The sequence below is a fragment of the Tachypleus tridentatus genome, chromosome 2 (genome assembly GCF_004210375.1).
Source record: "Tachypleus tridentatus isolate NWPU-2018 chromosome 2, ASM421037v1, whole genome shotgun sequence".
In the NCBI taxonomy this organism is placed as follows: Eukaryota; Metazoa; Arthropoda; class Merostomata; order Xiphosura; family Limulidae; genus Tachypleus; species Tachypleus tridentatus.
The window spans coordinates 116,798,329-116,822,813 of NC_134826.1; the positions used below are offsets into that span (position 1 = coordinate 116,798,329).

Here is a 24,485-nt window from a genome sequence, read left to right on the forward strand (position 1 = left end):
TTTGAATTTCTCTTTTATTGGGGGGTAGAAAAATAATCTTTTTGAAAGGGAGTATGGTGTTTAGTGTGCAGTATTCTGATAGTGACAATGAAACTTTCTGAAGGAACAGTATTTAATAAAATTGAGTAAGAGAGAAATTTATATGCAAAAATGGCTCGTTTGGGTTGAGAAAATATTTTACATAGAAGAGCGAACAACGTTTTGACCTTCTTCGGTCATCGTGAGGTTCACAAAGAAAGAGGTAACTGACCGGAAGCTGACCACATGTTTGAAAGGGGTTGTGTAACTGTGTGGCGAAATGTAGAGGGCAGTATTAGATGTTTGAATATATAATTTTATTTATTTTATTATATTTAATATAGGTATAAAGGCATTCCTTTATATTGGTTTATTTTGGGTTTAAGTTGTTGTACAAGTAAGGCTTCTTTAATTTTGCGTTTGTTTATATTTCTTTCTTTATTTAGTATATGAGTGTTTTCTATGGTTATGTTGTGTTTATTTGACTTGCAGTGTTCGAAAACGTGTGAAGGTGACTTGTGTTCTTTGAATCTGGTTTCCATTTTTCTACTTGTTTCTCCAATATAGAAGTCGTGGCAGTTATCACATTGTATTTTATAAATAATGTTGGTGTGGTGTTTGTCAGTGTAGTTTTTACATAGTACAGACCTCAGTTTCGTGCCGGGTTTTTGAATAAATTTGGTATTAACTGGAATGTCATATTTTGTTACTAATTTTTGCCAAATGTTGGTTATTTGTTTGCTGATGTCACGAATATATGGTATACAGCAGTATATGGTTTCGTGGTTTTTTTGATTCGTGAGCTGTATTTACTTTAGTTGGTTGATTTTGCTTTCTGTGTAGGTGTGTGCTTATGTTTTCTACGGTTTGTGAAGGAAACTTATTGATGTTGATGAAGTATTGTTTTATTTTGTCTAATTCATCGTTAATTTTATCTGGTGAGCATAGTTTTATGGCTGTGTTTATTTGGTTTCTTAGTATGTTGAGTTTTTGTTTTGTTTCATGTGCTGAGTCCCAAGGAATGTATAGTCCAGTATGGGTGATTTTTCGGTGGATTTCTGTTTTGAATTGTGTGTCAGTTCTTGTAATTTTGAGGTTAAGAAATGATATTTGATTGCTTTCTTCCTGTTCACATGTGAAGTTAATGTTGGGATGTATAGAGTTAATGTGATTGAAAAAATTAAGTATGTGTTCTGTAGATTTGAATCCCGCAACCGTGTCATCTACATATCTGTACCAGTATAGTGGTGGATGTAATGCTGTGTTAATTACTTGTGTCATAAAAATATTGGCTAGGACTGGTGATACTGGGTTGCCCATGCTTAGGCCATTTGTTTGTATATAGTTTTGGTTGTTGAACATGAAGTTTGTCTTTATCGTGGTGAATTCTATGAGGGTTGCTAACTGGTTACTGGGAATTTCTATAGTTGGGTTAGGGTCTCGGATATAGAGTTCTAAGGCTATCTTGCAGGCTTCAGTGGTTGGAACTTCTGTAAAGAGGGATATAACATCGAAACTGGCCATTAAGGCTTTATGATTAAGTTGATTTAGATTAGACTTGAAATTAAAAGAGTCTTTGATGAATGAGCTGGCTGATGTTACATATTTGGAGAATGCCCATGCTATGTATTTACCAAGATTGTAATTAAACGATTCATATGTGGACATTATTGGTCGTAATGGACAATCTGGTTTCTGAGGTTTGGGGATGCCGTATATTTGCGGTGTGCGCAAGTCGGTTTTCGTAGGTAGGAATAAAGTGTTTGTGAAATTGTGTTGGCTTTTTTCATTTGTAGTAGTAATTTGTTCAGTTGTGTCTCGTGTGTCTTTGGATTTGTGTTTATTTGTTTAAATTTGTTCGTGTCTGATAGGATGTTCTTCATTTTTTGGATGTATTCATTCGTGTTCATTATGACTATAGCGTTACCTTTATCTGCTTTTAGAATTTTGATGTTTTTGTCTTGTTTTAGGTTTTTAATGGAATTAATGTCTCTTTTTTGTAAGGTTGTTTATTAGTTTTCTGTTTTGTGAAATTATGTTGATGGTTTTGTGAGAAAATTCTTTGAAAAAATCGTTTAAGATGTTGTTTTTAGGTGTTTCTGGAAAATATAAATTTGTAATTTGTTTAATTACAATCTTGGTAAATACATAGCATGGGCATTCTCCAAATATGTAACATCAGCCAGCTCATTCATCAAAGACTCTTTTAATTTCAAGTCTAATCTAAATCAACTTAATCATAAAGCCTTAATGGCCAGTTTCGATGTTATATCCCTCTTTACAGAAGTTCCAACCAACTTTGAAGCCTGCAAGATAGCCTTAGAACTCTATATCCGAGACCCTAACCCAACTATAGAAATTCCCAGTAACCAGTTAGCAACCCTCATAGAATTCACCACGATAAAGACAAACTTCATGTTCAACAACCACAACTATATACAAACAAATGGCGTAAGCATGGGCAACCCAGTATCACCAGTCCCAGCCAATATTTTTATGACACAAGTTGAAACACAAGCAATTAACACAACATTACATCCACCACTATACTGGTACAGATATGTAGATGACACGGTTGCGGGATTCAAATCTATAGAACACATACTTAATTTTTTCAATCACATTAACTCTATACATCCCAACATTAACTTCACATGTGAACAGGAAGAAAGCAATCAAATATCATTTCTGAACCTCAAAATTACAAGAACCGACACACATTTCAAAACAGAAATCCACCGAAAAATCACCCATACTGGACTATACATTCCTTGGGACTCAGCACATGAAACAAAACAAAAACTCAACATACTAAGAAACCAAATAAACATAGCCATAAAACTATGCTCACCAGATAAAATAAAACAATACTTCATCAACATCAATAAGTTTCCTCCACAAACCGTAGAAAACATTATAAGCACACACCTACACAGAAAGCAAAATCAACCAACTAAAGTAAATACAGCTCACGAATCAAAAAACCACGAAACCATATACTGCTGTATACCATATATTCGTGACATCAGCAAACAAATAACCAACATTTGGCAAAAATTAGTAACAAAATATGACATTCCAGTTAATACCAAATTTATTCAAAAACCAGGCACAAAACTGAGGTCTATACTATGTAAAAACTACACTGACAAACACCACCCCACCATTATTTATAAAATACAATGTGATAACTGCCACGACTTCTATATTGGAGAAACAAGTAGAAAAATGGAAACCAGATTCAAAGAACAACAGTCACCTTCACATGTTTTCGAACACTGCAAGTCAAATAAACACAACATAACCATAGAAAACACTCAAATACTAAATAAAGAAACAAACATAAACAAACGTAAAATTAAAGAAGCCTTACTTGTACAACAACTTAAACCCAAAATAAACCAATATAAAGGAACGCCTTTATACCTATATTAATATAATAAAATAAATAAAATTATATATTCAAACATCTAATACTGCCCTCTAGATTTCGACACACAGTTACACAACCCCTTTCAAACATGTGGTCAGCTTCCGGTCAGTTACCTCTTTCTTTGTGAACCTGACGATGACCGAAGAAGGTCGAAACGTTGTTCGCTCTTCTATGTAAAATATTTTCTCAACCCAAACGAGCCGTTTTTGCATATAAATTTCTCAACAAGTGGGTTTCTCGACATTACTGAGTAAGAGAGAAATCTTTCATTCAAGTCAACATTATGAATGTCATAAGTGATATGAATAGTTTTGTTTTTGTGGTACTAGTAGTAACTCGTGTCAATAAACATTTTACGCCATCCTTCAGATATCAGTGTACTGGCTTACTACTTAGATGTAAAATGATAAACTGAATTTCATACATTGCATGAGATCAAATTGAATATTGTTCTCTTGCATTTTATATTTTTAAGTACTTGTGAATCAGATTAACAGAGAAACTCAATTTTAACAAATATTACACTTTTTGCATAGCATGAGAACAATTAATAATAATGTTACTTCATATACATCATGGGTTTGATAACAATTTATATGTATACTATACACAGTATTTCTTCCAACAGTTTTCAAACTTAAAGTGCACTGATGTGTGCTGCAATCCAATAAATTTCCATATTTTGCTTCTCTAATGTAAATTGGTGTAATACCCGTTTCTGTACTATAAATAGGTACTTCTAATTCTACCAAATTAGATAAGTAGTGTGGTCTTTTAAACACTAATATCGCTAGGAAAAGAAACCCTATAACCCGAGCGTTTTCGGAAGGTGGACCTTTCTTGTTCAGGGGCAAACTGGGAGTTTATTTATCGATTTAATTTTTTCCTTTATTTACCACATATTTGATTTAAATTTTTATCACCAAGTAGTACAATTTAGCAGGAATGGCGATAGCTTCATTGTCTTAAGACTGCTCCCACATCGAATATTTGGCATCTTTGGTAGCTGCTTGTATCAGTTATCTTGTATACTGTTTATATCTGAGTCATCAAGTGTATCGCGCGGCCCAAAAAACAAAACAAAAAAACTGCTGCGGTGACAAAAATTTGTTTTATTAATAAGAATGATAGTTTATCGATTTTCAACCTTTTGTATCTCAAACTGTAGTAATCCAAACTAATACCATAATTTCTTATCGCACCAGAAGTATTGGAACTTTATTTGATTGATAAACATTTTGTACGTTTTTCTTAGTAACTTTTTTTTTTTTTAAAGTGGTACATTGATAGGTCTTCTGATCTTACAATTAAGTCTCATTCGGTGTAATTTTAAGCCACGTGCAAAGCCCACGTACAAAAAAGTGTACAAATGTAACGCAAATATATGCGCACGCATACTTGAATGTCACGTGAGATAATGGTCTATTTTTAATACAGCATCACCTAAGGTTCAGATTTAAAACAGTTGATTTAGCTAAATATTAGCAAGTATACAGTGGAGGGGCGTGCTGATATATACAAGTATTGGTTAGACCAAATAAAACTATCAGTTTCTAGTTCAAGTTTTCAAAAGAATCGTGCTGGTGGACGGTTATTATGGATTACTAATTGTGAACTTTCAGCACACATTCACTAAATGTTATGAAATTATTGTAATGAAACAGCTATTTAAAACTACGTAATAGTAACTTAAACAGATTTTGTAATAATGACGCTTGGTGTAGCTGTACCGATTGCTTGGAGGTGATGACATGAAAATATTCTAAATTCCATGGTGTTCCTATAAAGGAAACTATTAACACTTTTGTTAGAGAGGAAAACAACCGTATATTTTCAAGAATATGGCTGGTTCGGTAGACAATCGGGTTGCGATTCTAAAGCTAATACGAGTGTACTTTTCTTCATTTCTGTGGGTTGTTGGTGTGTATTGATAAAAAGTCGTGATACTTAATCAAAAACACCAAGTGTAAAAAGGAAAGGTGCGGTCACGAAAAAAAGAATTAAATGTGTTACTTGAATTAAATCAAATTCGACTTTATTCCTGTAAGTCGTACACTCAATGTTTTTTTTTATCACCACCTTTATTCGTATCTAAGGTGTTTTTGATTAGATATAAAATAAGATAGTGCATATAATATCTTCAAACTATAAAAAATATATAATTGTAGTATTTGTGTATATTTTGATTTTTGAAGTAACTACTTAAAAATCCAGTAATATTTTCAAACCGTTTTAGATCCAGATGTTTAATACTGTACCTATAATTTGGTTTAATTTTACAAATACATGTACTTATTTTTATCAAAAGAAACTGGAGTGGTGCTGTAGTCTACTCAGGTCTCGCTATACCACTGCATTTATGCATACCACGTGACTTTTGTTTTTCGAAAATTCGAAACTATGAATATTAGGATGTTAGCTCCATAGGTTATATAAAAACAAATACATAAACTATACGTATGTTTAACCTTTTGTGGAAATAAATTTTGGAAAGATTTCTTAACATCTGAGCATTTTACATCCCTTATTTTGTAGATTCTAACCCAAATATTTTCAAAATTATAATTCATAAAACGAAATAAAAAAACAAATTTAGGAAATTGTGTGTATTGCTGTTAGTTGCTATGAAACGTTGAGAATTTAATTTTTGTACTCGGTATCGAATCTCGGTGTTTGGGTAAGAAAATTTCATACCCTGGAAGGTCAGGTTCTCTATGACCTCTTCCTCCTCCCTGTACTTATGTTCTTGACGGATTGGTATTTATAATTGTAGAACTGAATATTATTTTGATCCTTTTCAGGACAATATCCATGTATTGTGGCTCATATGTAGTGATTATTTTATTCTATCAGCAGAATGTCAAGTTTGGTGGCATTTTTTTATTGTTTAATATATATTTATTATTATTTTTATTATTTAATATATATTTTTTTTTATATTTAAAATATAAGTTAACTGGGGAGAGATATTTAGGACTAACTTCATCACGTATGAGGTACTTGTCCAGTTCGCATAGAAATGCCACCCGCTAGTACAGCGGTAAGTCTACGGATTTGCAACGCTAAAATCAGGGGTTCGATTCCCCTCAGTTGGCTCAGCAGATAGCCTAATGTGGTTTTGCAATAAGAAAACGCACACACACGCACGCATAGTAATTCGTTTTTCATCCAATTCTTATTAAAGTAGATTATTGTACTATGTAGGAGTCTATCTGGTATGGTTGGTATGTTCGAGTATTTGTGAATGAACTGAGATGATATAGTTCTTGGAACTTTTTATGCAGTTGTGAGGAGTGTGTTTTGGATTGTTTGTAGTTCGGTTTTAATTATTTTATTGCTTACAGTTATCCATGCTGGAGCTGCATAATCTATTACAGGTCTAATATGTTTTATAGATTTTTAGTATGTTATCTGTAGATGCTCCACTGTTTTTACCAGTTAGACTCCTAGCATAGGTGGCTCTTCGCCAGACTTTATTTTTAATTTCGTTCACATGATTGATCCAAGTTAGTTTTGAATCATAGGTCAGACCTAAAAATTTTGCCGATAGGGCAATCTGGAGTAGTGTGCCATTCATATATAATTCTGGCTGTTGCTTTTTTTGTTTTTTTTTAACACGGGGAAACTCACCCGGCCCTGACACTGGAAGGATTGACAGATTGTACTCGGTAGTGTTACGTTTGTTTGTTTTTTGAATTTCGCGCCAAGCTACAAGAGGGTCATCTGCACCAGCAGTCCCAAATTTAGTAATGTAAGACTAGAGTGAGGGCGGCTAGTCATAACCGCCCACCGTCAACTCTTGAGCTACCCTTTTTACCAACGAATAGAAGGATTAACCATCACATTATAACGCCCCCACGGCTGAAAGGGCGAGCATGTTTGGAGTGACGGGGATTCGAACCCACGACCCCCAGATTACGAGTTGAACGCCTTAACACACCTGGCCATGCTGGGCCAGGTAGTGTTATGCTTTTCTGAAATCTTACTTTCATTTCTAACAAACGTTTTGCAGTGTTATTACTCAATGTTGCGGAAGCTACATACTTTAGTGTGGAGAAAGTCGTGTCGTAGTTGAATCTGTTGTAACACTTGGAAACAATGTATGTGTACTTACATAGTAAGCGGGTTAAGGAACCAATAACGATACAAATAATAATACGAACAAACAACGCAACTCATTTTGATTAATAACAGAAAACGACAATAACTAAACGCATGAATTTAGTTTGAAAAGAGTAACGTGATAGTTGTCTGCTCTTTTCCAACTAGGGTGCTCGGGAACTGTTGTTTCTCTTCAATCCCACGCGTGGGAGTAATTTGCTACTGTGTCTATAATCGTGTTTTGAAACATTGTTGGGAAGTTTTTGATAGAAAGCCATGAAGAAGACAAGATTGCTGGTCTTCCTTTTCGGTGGTAGTAATGAGCAGAGACGTTGATGACGTGAAGAGTCCAGGCAGAGAAATCTAGACATCATTCGGAGTATTAAGTTTGCATAATTTGAGTTTTGACATAGAGTAAGTCATTTATCGAGTAAACAGAATCGAACATGACATTTACAAAATTCAAGTACTTGAGTTCAAATAACACAATATGTATATTTGTAAATCTTCCTTGAATATAAATATAAAGCAAAAAAGGTAGGCTATAACAGTGTTTAAAAAATATTACAAACTAGAAAAGTTACCCAGTAATGCTGGCCCTAAAAACTAAATGCTATATTGGGATACCCCTTTCCATATTTTGAATCTTAGCATTCGGACGTTTGTCTGATGCAAAGGTAGGCAGGTTCTCGTACTATGCGCAGTTTAAACGTCACTTTCTTTGGCGTCCTCTTCAAAACTTTTGTGACCGACTTCTTAGTTAATTTCAGCCCTATTTCGCGGTTTTAAGAAAGTAAAATTGAAATATAAATCTTAGTTCAATTTATATTTATCAGTGCCAAAGAAATTTGATCATATCTGATTATCAAGGTTTACTTGAATCATGACTAGAAAAATATAACAAATGTAACATTGTCAACATTTTAGAAGTTAAGAAATCAATGAGAAGAAATAAACTAAAAAGCATATTATTGAAATACTAGTCGATAATGATTGGTAGCCTGAGAAAGCATTAGGGGAATACTCTAGTGTGTCCGCTAGCCAATCAGAGTTGAATGATGAAGATAAGTTAGAAATCCAGCTAAAGCTCAAGCAAATTGATCTTGAACAAGCTTGTACCGAAGCCCAGAAAGAACAAGCCTGTATCGAAGCTGAGAAAGAAATCAAACTCAACTCCAACAGACCAAGGTGAAACTATAACTTTGAACTCAGTCGATATATTAAAGTACGTAATAAAAATAAAGTTGATAAATATTTCCAACATTTTGAGAAAGTTGCCCAAATAATGGAAAGGCCTACCGAAAACTGGTCATTATTATAACAGTGTTTTAACTGGTAAAGTTCGCGAAGCTTATGCTCTTCTCTCTCTCTCTCTCTCTTATGACAAAGTTTAAGCAACTATTCTCAAAGCATACCACTTAGTATCAGAGGCTTATCACCAAAGGTTTCGAGGTTATCGCAAGGAAGATACACGAACTTCTGTGGAATTAACCTATTAGAAAAGGTTTATTTTGGTCAATGATGTAATTCTATGCATATTGGTAAGAATTTCGTCAAATTAAGATAATTATACTTTAAATGCTGTACAACTGATTGCCTGAAGGCTTACTTTGATGAAAAATAAAGATAAACACTGTAGGAAGCATTTGCTCTTTCCAATTATTTCGTTTTGACACATAAAACCGCTTTTCATAAAAAGAAAGTTTTGTTAGGTTTGCAAAAACTTGTAGCTGCTCAACCCACTAAAGTTGAGGATTATTCTAAAAAAATCCAGCTCCTCTAATTTGAAATTTTTAGATAGTCAGAATGAAATTTCATCAAAACCATCACAGCTTGTATGCCATTTCTGTAAACATCCTCTTCATGTTATTTTCGATTGTTGGAGTTTGAAAAATAAAAGGAAGTAACACTCAATGCATTCGTGCCCATATATAGACGTAGTTTTACCAGATCATGCAATGCTGTTGATTTGGCCATTAATAAAAAGGCTGATGTAGATAAGGAGAAACTTAGACTTTTTGTGTCTGTTGATTTTATGTCTTTGACAACGTACACTGCTAATCCCCTACGCATTTTATATGATACTAAGACGAGTCAATCATTGTTGTTAGAAGGTGTATTGCTTTTAGGTTCGAGTTCAGCCAATGGTGAGTCTGTTATTGCTCAGGGTATTGAGGGTGATTTTGTTAACATTCCTTTTCATACCACGTATTTAATATCAGACCTACTTTCGGGACCACTTGTGGTTGGAGTAAAATCTACTTTGCCAATTAAGGGTGTATCATTATTGTTGGGAAATGAGTTAGCTGGGAGAATACCTGTTGTTGAACCCAAAATGGTTAGCGAGCCATTCACTGTTTGATTTAAGGATAGTTGAGGAGAATCCAGACGTGTTTTCCTAGTGTACTGTGACTCAAGCTCAGGCTAAGAAATTAAGCCAAAAATAAATGAGAGGTACTTGTCCAGAGGACAATATTATAGATTTGTCTCGGACATTTTTTGGACCTGATGGGATCTGGTGAATTACTGTCTTACTGACAATTCACTGGCAAGTGACAATGATGAACAAAAGAGATCTGATTTAGATGAAGAAGTTCCATTTGCTAGAAGCAAACTGATCGATTAGCAAGAAAAGGATCCACAGTTCTCTTCACTATTTAAATATGTGCTCCGAAAAGATGAACTGGAGAATGTTTCATATGGTTACTTTCTTCAAAAATGATGTGCTTATAAAAATGGAAACCACCAAATGTACCAGCTTCAGAAGACTGGCCTGTAGTTTATGAAATCATTGTTCCAAAAGCATATCACTCTGAAATATTAAAAGTTGCCCATGAACTTCTCATAGGAAGACATTTGGGTGACAACAAGACGTTATAAAATTATGAGATTTATTTTGGCCAAATATTAGGCAAGATGTTTTTTAGTTTTGGAAAACTTGTATATGTCAATTGATCAGAAAACCTAACCAAAAAATTTCTGTTACTCCTTTGAAACATATCCCAGCATTCGAAGAATCCTTCAGTCTTGCAATTATTGATTGTGTTGGGCCTTTTCCAAAATTTCGATGAGAAAACCAGTATTTGTTGACTCTCACGGGCGCGCCCATTCGATTTCTTGATGCTATTCACTTAAGAAACATTTTGGCTAAATTTTGTCTAAGGCTTTGATCAATTTTATTACTTTTGTTGGTTTGTCCAGAGAAATACAGTCTGATCAAAGATTGAATTTTATGTTTGGATTGTTTCAACAGGTTGTTTACCAGCTAAACAAACAAAATCTATTGCATACCATCATGAATTGCAAAGTCCTCCTGAGAGATTTCATTTTACATAGAAAAACATGATGTGGGCTTAATGTCTCAATAATGAGAAAGATTGGGATGAATGAGTTAATTTATTGTCATTTGCTGTTGGTGAGTCAGTCTAGGAATCGTAGGAATTAGTCTTTCAGTTAGTATTTGGCCATTTAGTGTGTGATCCTTTTACGTTGCTGAAGGAACAATGGCTGGAAGATTACATGAAAGAAATCCGCTCACTGCATTACGTTTCTAAGTTTCGGTCTGGACTGTTAGGTGCTTGTAAATTGGCTCAAGAAAACTTCAAGTCATCCCAAGATAGAATGAAAAACGTTTATGATAGCCAGGTTGAAGAGCGTAAGTTTCTTCTTGGTGACATTGTCGTAGTATTATTACTCCCTATGGGTCATCCACTCAAAGCTAGGTGCCATGGTTCTATAAGGTTGTTCAGAAAGTCAATGAGACAGACTATGTTGTAAAAACACTTGATCGTCGAAAGGCTACCCAGCTGCGTCATATGAATATGTCGAAGTCCTAAGACATCCGAGATGCACCTGAAAACATTTTAACCTTTGAGTGTTCTACTGATGATGGTGAAAGTCTCTTTGACTCAGACACCCGTAAATTTGAAAATATTATGTACTGGTACCTAAGTCTGATGGTTCAGTTAGATAATCTACAGACTTTTACAAAATAAATGCTTTGACAAAGATCATATTCCATTCAAAGAATGGAGGACTGTGTTGATAAAATTGTAAAAGTGAGATATATCACAGAATGTGACTTGTTGAAGGGATACTGGGCTGTTCCTCTAACTGACAGAACAAAAGAAATATCTGCTTTTGTTTCTATGGATAATACCACTACAATATAATGCCGTTTGGAATAAAAAAAATTCTCCGGCAACTTTTCAACAAATCAATTAATTAATCAATGTTTCAACAATCTGTCAATGTTGGATTTTGGATATTGTAATTTACAGTAACACCCGGGAAGAACATTTATGTGTATTACAAGGTGTTTTTGAGAGGCTTTAAGAAAGCCAATTTTACTGTAAGTTTAACAGAAAGTAATTTTTGTAAAGCCAGAGTTGTTTACTTAGGCCATGTTGTAGGTGGCGGTCGGGTTACTCTAATTCAAACTGAAATTTGTTGCATTGTGAATTATTCAACTTCTACAAACCGAAAAGTTGGATAATATTTTTAGGAATGGCAGGTTATTACAGGAAGTTGTTTGAATACTTTACTGACATGATTGTACCGTTTAACAAACCTATTGAAGAAATATCAAAATTTCAAGTTTGAAATATGTCAGTCTGCTTTTGAAAAGGTCAAATCTTTATTGTGCACTTGTTATGTACTGATATCACCTGACTTTGATAAATCTTTCTCATTATATGTTGATGCTAGCGATTATAGTGTTGGTGTTATTCTTTTACAAACAGACGACAGACGTATTGAACACCTGTTTGTTATTTTTCTGAAAAGTTTAACTGTCATTAAAATAACTATTTAACTGTTGAAAAAGAAACATTAGCTTTAGAACATTTTAATGCATAAGTATCTGCGTCTCAACAATTATTGTCGTTTACACTGATCACAACCCATTGACGTTTTTTGAACCGAATGAAGGACAAAAACAGAAGGTTGTTAAATTGGAGATTAAATTACAAAATTATGATTTGAAAATAATCCATGTTAAAGGGATTGATAATTACTATGCTGATACACTTTCACATGCTGTGTAATTGTTTGGTCATTAAGTTATTTGTAACGATTGTGTTATATACTGTTATGATTAGTAAAGTTATATAATTCTTTGACAGTGTATTATATTTAATGTATTGTTATCAATGTATAGAAACACACACACATACATATATATATGTATATAATAGCTTAATTAAAATTTTTCTAATATCAGTTTTTAGGTCTCTGAGGAGGAAGGTGTAACGAATTTAATATTATTTTAATATCTACATTTGTTTCAGTTTAAAATATTAATATCTACATTTGTTTCAGTTTAAAATATATTTAGAACTGTATGTAACTTAAATCGTTAAATGTGTGTTGCACAGGTTCCGACTGTTCTATAATCTTGTAGAAGATTCTCGAGTACTAGCTTATCTTCAAATTTTGTTGCTAATCGAACTTTCGAAAACCTCATTCTAAAAGTTTATAAATTAACGTCCCAAGAGACAATTTATTATTGTTTGGTCGCTACAGTTAATATACTATAAGTCTCGGAAGCTATAATTGTGACAAACTCTTATTAATCAAGAAAGTACAAATATTTGACCAGAAACATTTATAGATTTCGAATATTACAAGGTTCAGTAAAATAGCTTTGGACGTTAGTATTTCTACAAGGACATTAGATATTTTCGTCGGAAAAAACTCGTTTGAAGAATAGAGCTAGCTAGCATTCCTGTCAAGTGAAGTGTCTCTGACTATCAACATAAAGGTAATTTGCGCCTCGTGAACCGTCGACAAAGTATTCAGTTCCAGACCAGATAGAAGATTTAAAATTGTTTGTAAAGCTTTCATACGTAAATTACTATCTGTAATAACTGTTTGTAATAACTACTGTTATAAATTGTATTGGTTTTTAATATTAAAACTTTCAATAACCTCGCGTGAAATTTCTAAATCGATGTGCCAAGAGACAGTTTTATATTATTGGTTTGCTACAGTTAGTGTACTATGAATCTCGAAAGCTATAACTGTGATTAACGCTTATTAATTGGAAAACTATAAATACTTGACCATGAACGATTATAGATTTCGAACATTACAAACCATATAACTTCAGTGAATTAATTTTGGACATTAGTATTTTTGCGAGGACATTAGATATCTTCGTCAGAGAGAAGTCAGCTTGTAAACGGCGTGAAACCAGTCAAGAAGAGAGAGCTAGCTCTCCATTAAGGAAAATATAATATCAACTCAGACTAAATTCGCTCATCGTGAACTATCAATAAAATATTCAGTTCCAGACCAAACAGAAGACTCAATGTTGTTTGTAAGTTTGTAAAATTTTTGTATCTAAATCGTTATTTATAATAACTATTTGTAATAATTGTTATTATAAATTGTATTGTTGTTTGTATATTGAAATATATTTCTGTTAAGAAAGAAAATTATGTGTATCGATCTTGTTGGCAATTGTCAAAAATTTGATACATATCGATACTCAATTAACTTCGAAATTGAAATTTCCGGCTATTTGAAATCGTAATACGTAACGTACATAACATAATAAATCGAAGACTCTTCCGAGATAGCTTATAATACGTAACACAGCTAATGAATAGTTATTGTACTTTGGTAATGCTGTACTTGAATTTCAAAACATCGATGAAAAGAATATTACCTTCTGATTAAACATACCCATCCACACACACACCTCACGTTTGTGCATGGGCTGTTGACGTGCTAATACTGTGTAGTTTCTTCTGTTAGGTATTACACAAGTGTTTGGAAAATAATTTAAGCTTTTCGAATAAAACATAACAGTTTTCATTCATATAAATATCAGCTTTTATTGCACTGATAAAATATTATTATAAAATAAAACTTTTCAACACCATTAGTCCCCTGATGGGTCAGCAGTAACATTATGGATTTACACAAGTTAAAAATCCAGAATTCGATTCCACGCGGTAGACAGAATGTAGATAACCCGTTGTATAGCATTGCATCAAAAACAATAACAAAAAATCTTAAAATAAATCGTCTTCTCCCTCTATTCTTGAGGGTTTAATGGCGCTAAGAATTTGGTGTCAATACACATGGTGAGCACAGTACAGATTGTGTAGCTCTGTGCTTAACAAACAAGCAAATTTACACCATTAACTGCAAATGATACTTAAATTTGCATATTTTACAGTTGTTTCATATGATATTGATAAATTTGTTTAATATTTTGGCTCTAACAGAATACAACAGAAGCTAGTGAATCTTCCTGAGAAGACAGTTTTTGTGAATTGGAAATTTGCTTGATTGCGGCTTTTGCCACACTATTAGTTTTATTTGTAAACTAAAGTCAAGTGTCCCCTTGCTTCTTTCTTAGGCAAAATGGAGAGTGTTCAGGTAAGAAAAAAGATTATGCTAACACCTAAGTTATAAATAATAGACCGTGGACAAGTTGGTATATATTATAGAATATTTTAATGGATAAAATAGGTTTAGTTATATCCCAATTATTAAGCGTATTATAAAGAAATCGATGTAGTTAAGTGGGGGAGGATTCTAGGCCTGCAACATTTATTATCTAATTTATTTAGTACATCTACGTATTTAAATAGCTAATGACATCATTACAAGATAATTATTTCTCTATTTTTAAGAATCTTTAAAAGTAATCAACACACTTTATTAAATACAAACATTTACACTTCTTAAAAGTAAGAAATACAGAAGACTTCATAAGAAAATTTAAATATATATTTATCGAATAATGAAAGCAAAATGTCAGCAAAAAAAGACATTCTCTCCTTCCGTACATTCATTGACTTTTGAAAGATATTTAAACAGTGGAAGTAATATAAAATAAAAGAATTGTATCGTTAATTCTGGACAAATATGACTACCAGATCTCAATTCATTTTAATATAGCTTTAAATCTCGGTGTTTCAATTCACGTAGTTCACACTTTAGAAAAAAAAAAATCATTAACTGGAACCTTGTATTTCTTGCTAACCTACTGGTTTTTCAATCTGCGCATGACATAAACATGCCGAAGGAAATTTGTATAATTTCATGGTCGGACATACATCAGGCTTGGCTGGATCAATACTCATAAGTAGTTGATAATTATACTTCTGAACACATCGTGAAACCAAACCACACGTTGCTATTTTTGTGCAAGGTCCACCCTGAACGCTGTAATAATGTAAGTTAAATTAGCAATAACAACTTTCCAACTGTAGAAACTAAACATTTTATGAGATATATTATAAACAGTTTAAGTTCTTTTTTTTTTGGCAAATTTGTATTGCGAACAATGATCCTACGTTTCTCTAACTTTTTACAAAACGTTCCAATTAAGGTCTGGCATGGCCAGGTGGGTTAAGGCGTTCGCTCGTAATCTGAGGGTCGCGGTTTCGAATCCCCGTCGCACGAAAGATGCTCGCCCTTTCACCCGTGTGGGCGTTATAATGTGACGGTGAATCCCCACTATTGGTTGGTAAAAGAGTAGCCCAAGACTTGGCGGTGGGTGGTGATGAGTAGCTGCCTTCCCTCTAGCCTTACACTGCTAAATTAGGAACGGCTAGCGCAGATAGCTCTCATGTAGATTGGCGCGAAATTCAAAGACAAACAAACAAGACAAACGTTCCTATTAAAAGAAAAATAATTACGTTTTAAATACAAATAACTTAGAATATAAGGGAATGATTTTTTCTTCAAATTAAATCAGGAATCTTATCAATCTAGGAAATTGTTAGTGAATTAAAACAGCAACAAAACGTTTGTTGTGTGTGATAAGAGGAAAATTACATTTCAAGATTGTTTTTGGATTTCGAGCAAAGCTACACCAGGGCTATTTGCGCTAGCCGTCCCTAATTTTGCAGTGTAAGACTACAGGGAGAGCAGCTAGTCATCACCACCCACCGCCATATCTTGGAATAGTGTTTTACCTGTTTACCAAGAAATAGTGGGATTAATCGTCACAATTTGAACGCCCCCACGGCTGAAATGGCAAGCATGTTTGGTGTAAGAGGGATTCGAAACCGCGACCCGCGGATTACGATTAGAGTACCTCAATCACCTGGCCATGCCGGGCCTACATTTCAAGTAAACATTTTATGTTGCACTACAGAAATGTGTCCTCGTCTATACGCACTAGTCTAAAACTAAATTGTATTTAAAATTTACATGTGTTTAGTGACATAAATAAGTCTTAATAATGTACTGTAGCTAACATTACGATGCTTTACACAATCTGATAACTAACATTCTTACTTCTCGTCTTTCTGAATGCGCTTTTTTTCAGTGCATATCAGCTTTCACAAAAACTCACCGACAAAATTCCACAGGAACTCTTTGAGGAAATTCTTCAGCCTGAACAATCACGTTCCAGCTTCCAGTAGAATCTCTGGCGAAGCTTGGATACACGAAGCGTTGATTACTCTCACAGAGGGCTTCTTTGTGGAAAGAATGGCGAGTCCATTTCCACTGATCTCGGCCGTTTTCGGAATAATTGTAGAAATAGTCAAGAGGCTCACTATCTCCCAAGTCTTCCAAGTTTGTTGGGATTTCAACATACATTCTCGAGATTGTATCAAGACACTGCTGTATGACGTAATTTACCTCCGACCTATTATTAGCCAACGTAAAAAATCGTGAAACGAGTGAAAAAAATTATTGGGAGTTTGTTATAAAATTAATTGAATGAAATACATTAGTATTACTAAAATGATAACATATTAAAATTACGTAAGATATATACGTTTAGCGTTGTACAAAGAATATTATACTTTCATATGTATTCCAAGTTCCCGATGAGTAAAATCAAAAATATTACATACATATATACACACCTTGGGTACTGTTCTCCAAGATCACACCAGTCAATTTGATTGGAGCTACCACAGTCTAGAACGAGTCTCTTGGAGGTTGTAAGGTAATTGAATTGACTTTGGGAGGATAATGGGCCCTTTTCTGATAGAAGATAGGACTGAATTTTGGTTGAGTCTTGGCTTGCTAACGGTGTTTCGGATTTTGGAGCGTTGCGGTTGCGTGTAAACTTTTCACTATATAAAGGAACAAAACCAAACTCATACTCGGGCAAGTGCACATTACGTGATGGAGAATCTAGTTGCCCTGGAAACTTATCTGATTCAGCATACAAATGTAAATTTTCGGGAAGAGATTGACTTCCTTTCCAATGATCATATGTAGCTGAGCTTGGCAAAGTCTGAAACAAAGAATTTACAAACTACGTGAAAGTACACACGGAATATTTGCTCATAATTAGCTGTGATAAATATACAGTTTTATTTTATTATTGACTAAGGACAAAATTTAGATTAAGAAGTTGGAGACGAATAAAAAACCTTTCGTAAACTTGAATCAAATTACGTTTTATTCAGTAAGTCTAATTTTCATTTAAGTAGTATTATGCCAAAATAGTACATAAATCATTAACACCTTCGTTCATATATATATATATATATATATTCCTTTTAGAAATGTTGAATTGTTTACCTAAATATATACCTCAGTAGCTCATGGATGTGTCCGAAGTATTATTTAAGATTTTGATACGCGAAGTGAGCATAGGATAAATAGCCTATTGTACAGCTTCCTGCTTAACAACAAACAAAAACTTAAAGACATAAAAAAATATGAAATAAAATGTACTTAGCACAAATATTAACAATGTGCTTTATCGTTTCAAAACTTTAGTAAACGGTACTTAGGATGGTAATTTCTACAGATATTGTTACAAAGTTTTGAAAACTAGCTCAGTTTTTAACAATGGTATGCTTTGAACATTAATTACTGACACGTCAAATAAACTTCCCTGACATTGTGAAGTCTAGAAACTGTTTTGCAGAAAGTTTTAACTGATCAGATAAACATTGTTCAGTTTCTTACTTTTATTAATAATAACAAATATATGTGATGAACCTAAAATATGACATAGTATATAGTGTATTATGCTTTTTGTCTGTTGAATCATTCCAAAATCTCTAAACTTAATTAAAATTCGTACATTTTCTATTCTACAACCAACCGGAATAATAGATGAAGTATACAAATCAATTCAGAATTGAGGAGAATTTAAAAATTACACGTTTCTACTATTATTGAAAAGAACATGGAAAGTATGAATTTATTCTAAACATTGGAGGATATGATTATTTTTTCAGATTGAGCCTAGTGCTCAGTAATACAGGATAAAATAAGAGAAACTAATTTGAGGGTACAAATATTTCTAAAAGTTGTATGACAAGTTATAGTGATTTTAAAAATTCGAAATAAATATATCAAAATTTTAAATTTCAATTTATGAATAAATTGTAATGTTTGCTTAAAATACACAAGTTAAAAGATGAGGTATACTTCAGTTTTCATATAATTTCTGAACAATTTAAATTCAATAGGGTACAGAAGTTTCTGTACTGTATATATATGTATATGTATATTAGAAACATACATTTTAAGCCATAAAAAACACGTTAAAATTAAACAAGATACGAATCCTAGGGTACAAGCTACAACGTGGGATTATAAAATGTATCTTAGGTTTTGGAGGTGACTGCGGAAGAAGGACCCACATTGCGGTGCGGATACACCGTCTATCAGTCTTAACCTCCAATCCGCTAGTATCACATAAGAAGGTTAGAAATTAGGAGAGCGAGATATAGGTGTTCAAGCCCCCAACGTCCACATCTATATCACCTTTCACTGCCTACAGGGAGTTGTGAAAAGGTGTCTGCTCTTCCAAGTTAATAAAAAATAAGAAAAAGATAAACATAAAAAGATGAAAAAAAAACAAAACAAAAATACAATAAAAATAAGGAAAATAGTGTTCCTGCCCCCAATATGGTAGAGGCACTAATTAACAAGACATTGAACCATATCAGTATATTAAGACTGCCGTGCTTTTATATGCGGCTCCAGGTGTACACCCACATAAAGTAGTGCCAAGTTTTTAACTGAACTTATTTTTAACTAAAATAATTATTAGTAATTTTCGTAAAAAATTCTCTCATTTTACTTCTTTTGTATTTTTTATAGACTAAATTAGTAATTTTATTTAATATTTTTATTAAATCCATTAACTATTAATTTTTTTATCAGTATTAATAAAATATTGTAGTTTATTGCAAATTTTACAATATCTGAATAACTTCAAAGTTTTAATGTTTATAACAGATGGATATGGTGCATTACCATGTAAGGAGGGTAAACCATAAATTGGAAAGTAAAAAATCTTTTCTTGTTATAAAATTTTATATTGATATTTTTTATCAATTACGTTAATTTTTAAATATAAACAATGTGTTTCTGTATTAGAAATTGTATTCTGTATTCAATTTCTAATTCTTTTGGATAAATGGTGTCAACAACATTATATATTTTAGAATTATTTATGCTAATTAACTCATCAAAATATATGTAAGTTGAAGTAAAAATATCTGGATTTCCATAGTTTTTAATAAATATATTTTCATAATAGTATAAATATAAATTCGCTATACAAGTTGAATAGTTAACTCCATTGGAACTCCCATCACTTGTTTAAAAACCTCTTTATTGAAGAATAATATATATAATTATTATAAATATAGAAACTTAACACATCTTTTATGCTTTTGGAATTATATGTTCATTTTTCCATTTCTATAGAAGGAAAACAGTATTGTTCTATTAATAAATTTAAAACAATGATTAAAATTTTTAATGATATTGTGGTATATAATGTAAAATCAAATGTTTATTATTAATAATTACATTTTCTATTTTATCAAGTAAAATATTAAGTAATTTATTTAATGATATAGTCAGTTGTTTGATAATTAGATTTACTGAATTGGAAAAAAAATCTAAATTTATTTGGAGATTTATGTAATTTTGAAATAGCATTAAGTAACATCAAATCTACATAATAATTATGCTTAGAAGAAAGTTTATGATAAGCTTTAACGATATTATTAATTACTGTATCTTTGGATTGGTTGACAAGTTCAAAAGTTTGTGTATTATTAATTACTTTTTTTATAATTAATGGATATTTTTTTGCAAATTATACCAATGTTACAGTTAGTTTTATCAATAGGAACTATGACGTATTTTTTTGCAGTTCTTTAATTTTATTTTTAACTGCTGAAGTGATAAATCTATATGGTATTTTTTAAATTTATGTGAGATAGTCTTATTTTAAGTGTATATAGTTTCCATTCTAAAACATCTAGATGGACAAACTGTAATATAATTAAGTTTTTAAAATACATTCATCAATAATTTTTAAAAGATTTTAGAATATTCATTTTGTTACATTTTGTTGCTATTCTGTATTTAGTTCCTTTTTTGATTATTTCACGTAATATTTTGTCTTTTATAATATCTACATTACCAGGAACAATATGTTTATGAAAAGTATCAACAAATAAACTATTTTTACTTTCACAAGTTAAATAATTAACATCAGTTACATTTAAATTAACTAGAAAATTTTATAATTACATATTAATTGACAAATTGCAACTTTACATTTATAACTGAAGATAGACCTTGAGGTTTTACAAGGAAAAATGTTATTGTTTATAGACTGATGAATAATTTTAGAAATCTGTAAATCATTGCATATTTTATGTTTAAAATTAATTATCAAATATGAAGGTTTACTCTCCGTTTCTCTTTTTTCAAAACTTGAAACATCATTAACTTTTACTCGATATTTTATAATGTCTACAAGTAAGTGTTTTGCATGATCGTTTCGAAAGTTATGATTACATTAATTAATACTTTTATTTTGGGAAGATTAAGTTCATAAATATTTTAAAAAATTAGTTTAAATATATTAATGCTACTATAAAAATTATTATCTAAATAATTACACAATCCTGAAAAATTAACCCATTTTACTTTATTATTTCCTTTACCTCTAGTTTTCTTATTTTTATGGATAAAGTTATCTGTGAAGAAGAAAATAGCAATATAATAACACTATGTAACAAAATTTTCTTTTTCTTGTTCCTGAGCAGAAAGTGTTATTTCCCAATTGCTTACGCCTAAAGTAAATGGAAAAGACCTATTTTTCTCTTCAAACTTTGCTTTTGTGATCTGGGTAATGAAAATTTCAATTTACTCATTTTCCAGAACATCCCAGGTAGATTCAGTGCTTGAGTAGCTAATAGATAATTTTCTGAAATTTACAAGAATTTTTTAGAATGTTGTAGAATTTACGAGAATTTTCTAGAACGTTTCATAGTAATATATATACAAGGGCTCACCACTCACTACTTCACTTTAGTTCTAGCTGTCTAAGTGAACACATAGACTTTTTTGATTTTATCAGAGAGGGCATCAAGAAGCTGCAAGCATTCTCCAGATGCATTCTGCTATGTATGTGGCCAATTTATCAAGACCAGAGCAAAAAAGTACTGTGTGACAGCATCTGCTAAAATGTGTGAAGCCTACAAGACATATTTCGGCATGCCTGTCGGGGATCAAAACAAACCCTGAGCACCTCATTTTACCTGCGAGTACTGCAAAAAACTCTATAAGGTAAGAATAATAATTTTTGCATGTTTGAATACTAAGATTTTATATTATACAAATTTTATACCTTTAAAATATTTAAATATCTTTTTTTTAATTTCCAATAATATAGAAAAAAATATCACATATAAAATATTTTGAATGAACCACTTACACATTAGTTGTGAATGAAATAAATTTATTTTTCATAATAACGGTTTTAATTTGCTCTTTTGCAGGATGGTACAGAGGGGAAAAGAGAGCCATAAAGTTCGCTATTCCAAGAATTTGGTGTGAACCCACTAACCACTCAAGCAATTGCTACTTCTATGTGGTGTACTATTCCAAACGGTGGGTTAACAAGAATGCATCTGCTATCATGTATCCGGACCTTCCATCATCCATCGACCCAGTGCCACACTGCCCTGAGCTCCCTGTACTCACTCCGCCAGAGAGAAAGCAGTCATCCTCAAAAGAGAACAGCAAATCAGAAGAGGAGGTAGACGTTGAAGATCCAGATTACAATTTCAGAGGTGCAGCTGATGAGAGAAGCCCGTACTACTCCAACCAAAGAGACCTCAATGACTTGATCAGAGATCTTGGTCTAACAAAGTCGAATACCGAGCTTTTGACATCTAGGCTCAAGGATTGGGATTGTTAGATGAAAGTGTGCAAGTCAGAGGAAGCGTCGTCGACATTTATATATACAATTAAGTGAAACCTTACATTAAAAGGAAGACCAGCGTTAAAGACAGCCTAGCTGTTTATGCTGTTCTCACTGCCCATCACAGGTATCGAAACCAAATTTTGAGAGTTAGAAGGATTTAGGTTTACCGTAGAGCCAAAGGATTAAGGCAGATTACATTAAAAAAAGAATAAAATGAAAAAACAAAATGACGTAACATGACGTTAAAGCACAAAAGACCTGTTGAGAAATGTATTCTTCACAAATTACATCTTAAAAACCACATTAACAGTTCCTTTGATGGTGTTTTAGTTGTTTTTCATTCACCAGAAGAATCTATTTTCTTACAGGATTTCAAGAATGTGTAGCATTTATGCTATTGTTTTGTTATTTTAAATTATTTAGCAGACGAGCTTGGCGGAAAACACTTTCGTTGAAACTCTCAGATGCACTGTTCTTTGTGTGTAAGTAATATAAAATGAATAACATCTATTAAAACTTGAACAACACATGTTTTTATACTATTTTTTATCAAAATCAATTTACTTGGCAGTAAAGTTGCGAGAAGACGTTTAAAGTTTAGAGATATTTTTCTTTTTTCTTGATGAAACAAGCACTTCTTTTTCTAATTTATTTTCTCCCTCCCAGATTTTCATTTCACTGGGAGACTGGCAAGCACCGGAAACAAAGAATCTAGTCACTGAAAGACCCGAAATTATTAAATGTATATCAAATAAAAGCTAAAACTTAAAATAATACATTCTCTTTAAACATGGAGATGGAATAGTTACAGTGATAAGATGAATTGATAAAGTAGCAAAAGTTTTATCTTTCTAATTTGCTTACATTCTTATTAGTAAAACAGTTTTAACGTGTCGCAAAGCCGTATTAAATAATATTATATAAAAAAACTGTAAGCATAGTCGCTAATAATATACCATTCGATTTTCTAATAGGAAACTTACCGACTGATACTTTAAATTTGAATATGACGGCAGTTGAGGGTTAGAATCTATAGTCTGCAATGGCTGTCCAGGTGGAACTGAATATTTCGGTCTATCGTCGTTATCTTTTGTGGGTTCACTGTCTTCCCTTATAGGAAATATGATATTTTTAGACAATTGTGGTCGAGTCATTTCTGCAATATTGCTGGAATCATGTGTCCCTTGGTGAAGTATTGTATAGACTGGACGTTCTTGAGGTTGGCCATTATTTTGGATACCTTGTGGTCTTGTAAAAGTACTTTGCACTGATTCGTAATGCTGTATGGATGAATGTTGTGGATGTTTGTGCTGTGGTTGTTTTATACCAATTTTATGTTGTTCAAAAAGCGTATCTAATGGTTTGTTACTTCCCTTTAAAAAATGTGAAAATGAACCACTTGTAGAACTGACGAAAGGATTATTTTTATGGATTGATGTATGGTGTTCGTTAAAGTGAGAATTGCCTTTGTAATTTTGTCCATTAAAATTAGAAGAATATTTATAGTCTGACTCAAACTGCCCATTAGACTGTGGTTTTATACTATATTCTGACCCGAACTGCTGTTTGGCCTGCGAATTTTGGTTATTGTGTAGACTGTACTGATACTTAGATTGTAGTTTTCTATTGTCATATGATTTGTACTGTTCATTGGAATATTTGCTATTGTAGTTTGGCCCAGAACTTCCACTAGACTGTGGGTTTCTCTCGTAGTCTGACCCGTATTGACGTATAGGTTTCAGATTTCTGTTATAG

General features: G+C 32.5%; 1 protein-coding gene across 1 annotated transcript; it reads right to left on the bottom strand.

The window, feature by feature from the left end:
• Positions 1–15,480: 15,480 nt before the first annotated feature.
• On the bottom strand, positions 15,481–24,142 carry LOC143236439 (uncharacterized). The gene is made up of 4 exons (XM_076474702.1): positions 23,714–24,142; positions 17,392–17,768; positions 16,872–17,168; positions 15,481–15,733 (listed from the first exon to the last, which is right to left on the bottom strand). Exons 1-4 carry the CDS (start codon positions 23,882–23,884, stop codon positions 15,547–15,549), a joined length of 1,032 nt encoding a protein of 343 aa, XP_076330817.1. The 5' UTR covers positions 23,885–24,142; the 3' UTR covers positions 15,481–15,546.
• Between the last annotated feature and the right edge of the window lie 343 nt (positions 24,143–24,485).

Excerpts from the sequence above, each read along its gene's own strand:
- LOC143236439 (XM_076474702.1), bottom strand. The coding sequence starts at position 23,884 with ATGACTCGACCACAATTGTCTAAAAATATCATATTTCCTATAAGGGAA. Across the intron at positions 17,769-23,713 it reads CAAATTTAAAGTATCAGTCG|ACTTTGCCAAGCTCAGCTAC; the intron begins GTAAGTTTCCTA and ends TCTTTGTTTCAG. Across the intron at positions 15,734-16,871 it reads GTTCCTGTGGAATTTTGTCG|CGTTCAGGGTGGACCTTGCA; the intron begins GTGAGTTTTTGT and ends ACATTATTACAG.